This window comes from Falco rusticolus, chromosome Z (assembly GCF_015220075.1).
Source record: "Falco rusticolus isolate bFalRus1 chromosome Z, bFalRus1.pri, whole genome shotgun sequence".
NCBI lineage: Eukaryota > Metazoa > Chordata > Aves > Falconiformes > Falconidae > Falco > Falco rusticolus.
The window spans coordinates 47,646,331-47,656,014 of NC_051210.1; the positions used below are offsets into that span (position 1 = coordinate 47,646,331).

The following is a 9,684-nucleotide window of genomic DNA, read 5'->3' on the forward strand; positions in this document are numbered from 1 at the left end:
AAGCAGAAAATGAAAGTAGCGTCAAAAGCATACACAAGGGGGAAAACCTTAAAAACCAAAAAATGATGAAAGAAAACTTCTCCTACAGAATAATTAAATTTCAAGATTTTGAAGAAACGGGAGCTTATGAATGACCTTCAAAGCATCCCAGCCTGTCTCTCAGTATTCATACACAGGGAAGGAGGAACCTAAGAGCCTATCTTTATCATGAATGCTTTTGGCCTGATACAAATTGGCCTCATACTGTTGTGCACCACCACCATCTCCAGTCTTCAGTGTAATCACCTTCCTTTACAGCAAGGAAAAGTCGTTGAGAACAGCCTGAAACTTTTGGACAAAATGGGCAAAAAGTTTCCTCAACAATGTCTAAGAGAGAAAATGTCCTTCAGATTTCCTGAGCAGGTTCTAAAGCCCAGACAGAAAGAAAATGTCAAAGTGGTTGTTGAAGAGATCTTCCAACACATCTTCTATATCTTTAGCAAGAATCTGACTCTAGCTGCTTGGGATGGGACAGCTTTAGAACAATTCCAAAATGGACTTCATCAGCAAATTGAGCAATTGGAGGCATGTGTTATCAAGAAGCAGACCCACTACTTTCGAAGTAAAGAAGTCAACAGGCTGAAATTGAAAAAGTACTTCCAAAAATTAGACTGTTTTCTTAAAGACAAAAAACACGACTTGTGCTCCTGGGAGATCAGCCGTGCAGAATTGAGGAGATGTCTTCAGCTGATTGATAAAGTCATAAGGAAGCTGAACAACTGAGGTACAAAGATTTTGACTTGACATAACAGCTTTAAAATTATTTCTATTTATTATTTGTTCTATGATTTATCTTGTGGCAATGCTTCTAGTTAATTTTGATTTTATTTAAATACTCCTGTTGCTGAATTCATTTTTTTTTTTTCAAATGTAATGCATTATCCAATGTACGTAAATTTTTTCCTTGGTAAGCAAGACATCTACATTAGCTATAAATTGATCTATATGGATTTTCAGTGAGGGTTACTCCATAGGAAAGGACTGTAATCCCATGACATATGCTGTCAAATCATGTGGTGTTTTCTGCTGAGAAAATGTGCTACTACTTTCCATCTCTATTTCACCTACATATAGAGAATCATCTATTTGTGAATGAACTACACATTCCTCATCTTACAGGAACTGCTAGATTTATACTGATTGAGCCTGTGTCAAAAATATGGTAGCACATTGTTTATTTGAGTGGTCCTGTCTTAGGTTAAGACCATTCATTATTCTTTCAAAGTTGTATGCTCTTTTCTAAGAATGTAATTCTTTTATTTTGAGTCATTCTAACATTTGCTTTGATTAAATAGGTAAAGTAATTCTAGGATTTGTCTACCTAGGATATTGTTTGCAGTAGCTATGGCTCCTGCAATAACTTCTCAGATGGGCATTGTCACTTTTAATTCAAGTATCTTTGCCTCCTCTAACTATCTATGAGAAAGGCTTTTATTCCTTTCTGCTCTGTTTTGGATTCACCTTAACTTCTTTCACAAGCTCTTTTGAAATAACTGCTCTACACAAAAGTACTCTAAAGCCCCATCTGCCTGTGGCACATCCTACTTGCCCATGGATGTATTCATCCTGCTACTGCAATCTTAAAGATCACTGTTCAGTGCTGTGCTTTATCGCTGCACGAAATTTTCTGCCTCTTTCCCTCACCAGCTGATCCACAGAAACATATAGCCCTTGGTATTCTAATGAATTTCCCGTCCAAACCACATAGCCTTAAGTGATAATTGCAATATAATCAGGTTCTTTAAAACAACTTGCAACAAACTGGGCAAATATCCATTCATTTCAGTCAGGTCAAGCCCAGATGTTACCCTTGGAAAATTGTCCCTGGGTAATTCCTTTTCAAATGGTTGTGTTTTCCCTAGTCACTTGCTTTGTGTCAGTAAGGGGGAAAACAGAGTTATATCCAGGCTCTGTTACCTAATGAATATTGGTAAAAAATTGGTTAAAAAAACAACAATTTTTTTTAAAAAAAGGCTGTTTTCTGTGATCAAGGCTGATGTCCGTTTGGCACAGGTTTCTGGGTCTGGCATAAAGAAGCAGAGGAGAGAGAGCATGGCTGTGGCTCTCAAGGGAGAATGATGATAGTCCCAGAGGGCTGAAATTGCTAGAGGCTGGTTTAAGCATCAAATGAAGAACCACTTTAAAGCTTTCCCTGATCTCCAGCCATTCAGAAGAGTAACATTTAAAGGGGTGATAATAAAAAGACACATCTAAACAAAAAAATGACTGGTAAGAACAATAACAATACTACACCAGATCTCACGTACTGTATCTATGACTCAGATCTCTTTTGCAGGGTGTACATGCTCTCCTCTCTATCACTCATGGATGGAAGCCAAAGAAGTGACGAGAGACATGGGTATCAGGTCTGAAGCTGAAATACCAGAAATAAAACCAGCTCACAACTTCACCATGATCCAGAATAACAGAAAAAAACCCCAAAGAAACAGAGCAAAATATCTGACAGATTGAACCAGTTTTCCACCCGGTGACACCTTGCTACAAGTGTTGCAGTCAAATGTGTATTTCTTGACCTTCGTAACTAACAATTTGAAATGGCCCCACTGCAAGAATATTTCAAATCTTTCTTCTGCTGCTTGTTTGTTTTTTAACTTCTTCAAGCCTGTACAATAAAAGCACATTCAGCCTACTTACCTTTCTGGTTCTGATATTCTAGGTAGCTTCTGCAATGCAGTAAACCATTATTGAAATGGCCTCATTTTTACTGAAACTGGGAAACAGCTTTGAAATATTTTCAGCTGCTCTCTCATGAAGGATCCCAGCTTTCTTTTTCATTGCCTGCAGTGGGAATATATTTACTCATGGCCCACTAACTGTTCAGAAACTCTCATCCCATTAAGCTTTCTTTTTAGTTCATAACTATCCTTGAACATCTCATCACCAAATAAAATTATGTTTTGGCATATTTCAGTCAACAGTGTGCTTTGCAGTACAGGAAAAAACGGAATGGACACTAGAGGGCAAAGTGAAATTATAGACAAGTGTAAGAATTGTAGGTGAATGTACATGTATTTAGGCAAGACAGTGTTTCAGCTCTTTATGAGCATGGTACTTATCGATAAACTGCTACTGGGTTCACAGAAGGGAACTGAAAGAAAAATGAACTATTCTTGAAAGAAGCAAAAAGATCATAGAGGTGATGGACAGGAGCTCATAAACCAGCATTTGATTTCACTTACTTTTTGGCCAGCCGTGAGCTAATAGAAATTATTTTCATTGAGGCAATGTCTGGAAGAGCCATTTAAAGATGGGGACCCTGGGTCAAACATAGTTGCTCAACAAATGAAAAGGAAAAAGAAATTAGCAGACCAATATATCTGTTTTGTTTTTACTTATTAAAGAAAGGTAAAGAGTCTTCAAGGTAAAGGAAGAAAGCCGGAGTCAGAAGATACTCTGTCTTCTCCTTGCTGTTGTAACATTCTGAAGTAATCTGTATTTCATCACCATTGTGCTACCAGATCAACTGCATACAATGGCCCTTGGCTAACTGAAATGCTGTGGTATTTCTTCCAGTTAACATCTTTCTAGAAGTTAAACAAATGTAGCAACATACAGTTTTTCACATACATTATTTTCAAATGGAAATAAATAAAATAGTGAATCTGAAGTCTCCAATTCTGGTAAAAAATATATTATAGATGAAATAAAATTCTTCCATAATGGGGCAGATTGTAGGACAAAAAGTATCATAGATTTTCTCTTAAGACTCATATACCATGCTGTGCAGCACAGGTCCCAGTCGCAGTTGTGGCTGCTTTCATAGCTAGTCTCACAGCACCTCGACTACATGTGCTGTGCTGCACTTTCTGGGGAGCCGCACTAAAAGTGATAGGGTTTCATCTACGCAGAGCCTGTTTTCTGGAGTGGTTTTATGGGACTGGGGTCAAACGCCTTGTATCCCATGTGAAACTTCAGAATAACTGCAGCGAAAATGAAGAATGCTTATTCCAGGCTTTACTCTGGAAAAAAATTATTCACAAGTCACAGCTGTCCAAAGCAATTCTTCCATGGGTTTGGCCTGTTCTGTCAGCTCTGGCTTTACTTGATTTTTAAATTGTGGCACGGGGGTAGGGATTAGGGGAAGCAAATCCAAAGCAGAGAAAAACTTCAAAGCAAAACAGGACAAAAGCCCGTAGAAATAACTTCCAAAATAATCATCCAGCATTAGCCTTTTTTGCTAGGAAAGCCAGCTATGAACTCCTTCAGAGCAGCCATAGGGAAGCTGCAGCGGTGGCTGTTGTGGAGCATGCTGACCAACACCAGGTTTGAGGGGTATGGACTGGAGAGGGGATCCAGAACTACTGATGGGAAGAGAGCGTCCATGGACTGCTGCATCCTCCAGTCCTTGTCCCTCCAACCCAGCCTGCCCCTTGTCAGGGGTGGCCTTAAACTGTTTTCCCCCTCCCTAGTTGAGGAGGAACACTAGCTTCTTCCAGGGAGCAATGAGAGGGAGGGGAGACCAAGAAATAAGGGTGGCAAAGATACAGAGTAGATCTTAAAGGAAAGTGTCAGTCCTCAGCTTTGACTGGCAGATTTAATTTACCTCGCTTTAGAAATTTAATGCAAAGAAAAAAAAAATGTGAACGAAGCAAGTAAGATTGGTACTTTCCAATAAGGTGACTGTACTTTTTATTATCCAAAAATCTTCCTACTAATCCTCACACAGGCAAGGATGAGTCACATATCAGTGTTCCCCACACTTCTACTGACATCAAGAAATCCTGATAAGATGCAAGGGCTTTTTCAGTGCTGAGGGTTCCTAGAGGAGCAAACGCTGACAGGGAAAGTGAGAACAATCTTTCTTCTTAGCCAGCAAACACGCCAGTGTCACAGACAATTCTGCAAACTGGAGGGCAGCTGCAGTGCTGCCATGGGGCCCCCACACTGCAGCAGTACACCACCAAGCCCTCCTTGCTTCTAAACACAATTTAGCCTCTCCATTACTAGTGTCCTGGATTAATTCCTTTTCTCTCTGTACAACATTAAAATTGAAATCCCCAGCTCACGTGAATGGGCAACCCTCTGTTTTAATTTCAGCGGGCAGAGGATGAAGCAATGGTAAGTGATGAGTAGACGAGCACAGAGAAATTAATATCCTGCCTCAGTTCTCTCTGCAAAAAGCTGCAAGGCATTTAAAAGACACGTAGATGTGGAGCTTAGGGACATGATTTAGTGGTGGACTCAGCAGTGCTAGGTTAACAATTGGACTTGATGATCTTAAGGTTCATTTCCAACCTCAACAACTCTGTGGTTCTAAGGTTGATTCATTTTCTAATTCCAACCTTCTTGAGTCCAGGTGCTTGCAACTAGGATTCTAAAAGCACGTGTTATCTTCAGCAATGAAGAATTCAATCCTGTAAGCAAATAATATAATCTGCTTTTGAAAGTGTGGAAGTAAAAACATTTAATACTCCCCTCTACAAAATAACTGTTAAAACATGGTAATGCATTTGCAAAGTTAAAATTCACATTAAGGAGATAAAGCACTGAGACTTCAAATAGAGTCTCTGCCCCCTGGACACCAGTTATCACAATGTTTACTCATTGTAACTCTTATTGTTGCCTGTATTCCTCCAGTTTCTTATCTTGGTAGGCCAGAACCTATACAACTTCCTCTGGACTTAGCTGGAGAACTGTGTGTTACGGTGCATTTTCCCAGGAAGGAAATATCTTGACAGACATATTTATATAAAACAGAAAGCTTTTCTTAAAAAAAAAAGAAAAAGAAAGAAAAAAAAGACTTTGACTTCAAAGATTTTTAAAAACATTGCCCTCTTTTTAAGAAATGAATATACTAATTAATATACTTTCTCTTCGAGTCTCTTTGGGTTTGAGATGGATTTAATCCTGATCTCCAGTTTTTGGGAAAAGCTCACATTGGCTGTAACAGATCTTTTTTCTTGTAATTTTTTAGTAGTTTTACCTTCTGTGGCTTGTAGTAGAACTCACACTGTTGTCCTTGGGAGAAGCATTACACCCCATCACAGATGCTCACATATGTTTAGAAAGGCTTTGTGCTGAATGTGATTACTGGTCACTAGGAGTATTTCAAGATCCTAACCCCTCCATTTTCTCTCTTTCTTTTTCTGCTTCTTCTTTTTTTTTTTAAAAAAAAAAGAAAAACAGAGCACATCTCCCCATACCCCCATAGCAGGGTAATGGCCACTGTTTTTGCAAACCATCAAACTCCTAGAAAATTTCAGAAGTTATTAGCACAGCTTCCATTATGAGTGACTTGGTGATGGCTAACACTTAAAAAAAGAGAAATCTTCCAGCCCATCAAGCAGTAGTTCCTTCTTACTATTGTAGTGGCCTGTTTGGTGGGCCTGTGGGTCTCACCATCAATGAAACTGAGTGCGGTGAACTGGTAGGCACAGACTATAGAGGTATGACTCATTTCAGAACTAGGTATATCTTTGATATTTAGTTAATCCTTTCACTGCCTCCCTAGCAAAACCAGTGAATTTCCCACTCTACTGAAAAAAGGTTGGTTGGGAATGAGAAGAAAGACTGTACTAAAGGATAAAGGATATTTTTTTTTAAATGTAAAATGAGTGATAGTATTTACAGCACTACCTATAAGAAAAGTAAATTGTTAAAAATTGTTACCCTAAAGAATTAGATTATGCTGTCCCTGAATAAGCAGAATCAGATTCTTTAAGAACAGTAGAACCAGGTTATAATAACCAGCATAAAAAGAAGTCATCCTTTGCATCATAAAAATAAGTTCTTCCATGTAGAAATAGTTTTATGAAAAATAGGATTAAAGTGCATTACAGAAACACGATGGTTTACATTTTTATCCTATGCTGACAACATAGTTGGCAGGTTGGTATTGATCACCTCTACCTGGGGACTGGGACAGCATCTTGCAGTTTGGGAGACCAATGCTTGAAACAACAGGTCCAAAAAATCAGCATATTCCTACAGAGTTGTAGGGCTGGTTGCAAGTGCAAAGGTCAATCTAGAGGCCAGATGACCTGCTCCCACAGACTCCAAGGAAATGACAAAGAAGGATAAGGCTGTCACATCTCCTCCAAGTGACACTTTGGGACATCTGGATGGACAGGAGCTGCCAGGAGGCTTTTGTATGACTTCCCTGATTCTTCCTTTTGTTCTGCTCCAGCTTCAGGGCAGCAGCAAGGAAACACCACCAGCCTGCCTGCATTGGAGTTGAACTGTGCTGAAAGAAGGTAAATGCAAAAGATCACTTATGGATGGCCAAAGCTAAACAGACTGGCTGAGGCCTTTTTTCCTTCAAAAGCCTTTCCAAACTTCATCCATTTTTCACTTGATAAAATTGTAAACCTAAAATTCCTGCCAGCTCTGCCCCTGTTTGGTGGACTCCTGTGGCACAACGCTTGCTCACTCAGTACACCTTTCCTCATTCTAAAGCAGGCAGGAACTTTGTGTGGTGCGACTTACCCTGCCAGATGATGCCAGCCAGTCAGCTTTGGTGAGGCAGTACCTGTTTGCAAGCCAGGGTCTCTGCTGCACTTAGGACACAGCTGGGGTGTGAGAAGCATGAAGCTGGCATGGCTGCTGCTTCCTCTTTTGCCCGGTTTGAGGGCACAGAAAAAAACCTTGACTCTTTTCCCTGTTACTTGGTTGCAGTGTGGAGATAGCTTTGCTTCCCCTGCTGCCTCTGCACATCCTTCCTTTGCTCTGTGGCAGTCTTGGTCACACGGCACAAACGCTGACCAGTGCTGCACAAATACTCTGCCTGCTATTGAGAAACAAAGAGTATCCCGTACTGCACCGCATCAGTCCCACGGCCCCCAGACAGCCCAGGGCTTAAAGTCAACAGTACTGGGAGATGTATTTCCAATTAAGCACATGTTTAGGAGCTGTTATTTACCAGTGGTTGAAATAGTGTAAACCACTGGCCAAAACATGGGCTTGAATTCAGGTAGCCAAAAAAAATCCAATCATGGAGGAAAGGAGACATGGTTTCTTTTCTTAAAGCACATCTATCTGCACACTGCTTTTGTAGCAAGGATTTGGAAAAAACCAGCTGTGCATAAAATGAGCATATGTTTTTTCCTGGTGTTTACTGTTTGAAGACAATGAGAATCTTTCTATATCACACTGAAACTTTTCAGGGCTGCTGTTACATTTATGCATAAAGGACCCCCTTGCAATGATTCCTGACACAAGCACCAGGCCCAGGCAGAGCATATTTTTCCCACCTCATGAGGCAGGGAAAACAAATGTGGTTACAATCTGTTTAGATCTTGAGAAACCCAGCAGACTCAGGTTTAACATGACACGAATGTTTGTTTTAAGAGATGCTAGCAGTTATATACAGGTAATTTGTTGATGCTGGTTAAGTAATTTCTAGACATTAGTCTGTCTGCAAGAAAAGTAGCTGAAGTTGAGAAGAAAGTTTATTTTCCAAAAGTAAAAGATAGATTTTTTTTTCCCAGGACCTATTCTAGTCTTCCCATATCCAGCTAACACACGTTCCAATAGTGTCATTTAACATTTGCTTTCCTCTGAATGTCTTTGTAGCTTGCAAAACTGTTAAATGTTTTAAGCATAAAAGTCTTTTTCTAAACCCTGTGTGCTTGGAAGCATTCCCACTTCCATCCAGACTAATAAAGGCTGATACCTCTTGTGCTAGTTATTGATCTTCCTTTCTCATACCCTTAGGCCATGACACTACAAAAACACCACTGCAAAGCACACAGCTAAAGAGACCTTACATGCATTGTCAACTGCAAGTTGAAATATAATTTTCATTTCGGAGAGGGATTTTTCTTCTGAACGGTGGATCCTAAGGGCTAGCATGAGGTCTGATTGGTCAGATCGACTACAACTTACTGGCTTCATTATATTCTACATCTCCCAAAGAAGAACTTGAATATCCATGTAATAGCGGATTTATAAACCCTGTACCTTGGCTCCATCACTGCAGTGCATTGCCACTCAAATAGATGTATTTATAATAGTATTATAGTTCAGGTCAGAAGTACACCTTTGAAGCAAATTTTTGCAATGCCTTGCTCCTCATCACAAGGCAGGCTTGGAGTGCACCAGCATCATTCCTTTTGGAGGAGAACATCACTCCTTTTGCATGCCATCACACCAGGAGATCATTTTTTCCAGCGAGCACTGGGGACCTAGTCCATGGGGCCAGGCTGCTGTCAAAGAAAAGCCCTCAGAATGCTCCAGTGGTGGGCACCACCTCCTCAGCACTGGATGTTTTGCTCTCAAGCACCAGTGCAGGGGCCCCAGCATGGGGCAAGTCCCACGGCACAGCAGGCTGCAGGCTGCCAAGCCACCCCAGCTGCTCCCCCACCTCCTGTCAGGTTGTGCCATGGGGTGGCCAGGACCACCCAAGGGAATTGCTAACCAGCTCGCGAGCTCTTGCAGGTGCCCTTGCCATCTGTGGGAGATTTAACTTGGCAGCTGCCCACAAAAAGGATCTTGGACAGCACAAAGCTAGGTGAGATTTTGTTGCTTTTACGTATTGGCCTGATGTTTGAAAATAGCTGTTCTCCCTGCTGCTGGGTCTTGCAGCCATCAGCTCAACTCCTGGCAGCCTCAGTCAGCCAGTGGTCCTCCCGGAGGCACCAGTGTGGGAGCTGTTTCACAAGAGCTATGGGCTGAACCTTTCAGTAG

The 9,684-nt window shown here is 40.8% G+C and overlaps 1 protein-coding gene across 1 annotated transcript; it reads left to right on the forward strand.

The window, feature by feature from the left end:
* The first annotated feature begins 207 nt into the window (after nt 1–207).
* Nucleotides 208–762, forward strand: LOC119141783 (interferon omega-1-like). The gene has a single exon (XM_037374376.1). It carries the CDS (start codon nt 208–210, stop codon nt 760–762), a length of 555 nt encoding a protein of 184 aa, XP_037230273.1.
* Nucleotides 763–9,684: the final 8,922 nt, after the last annotated feature.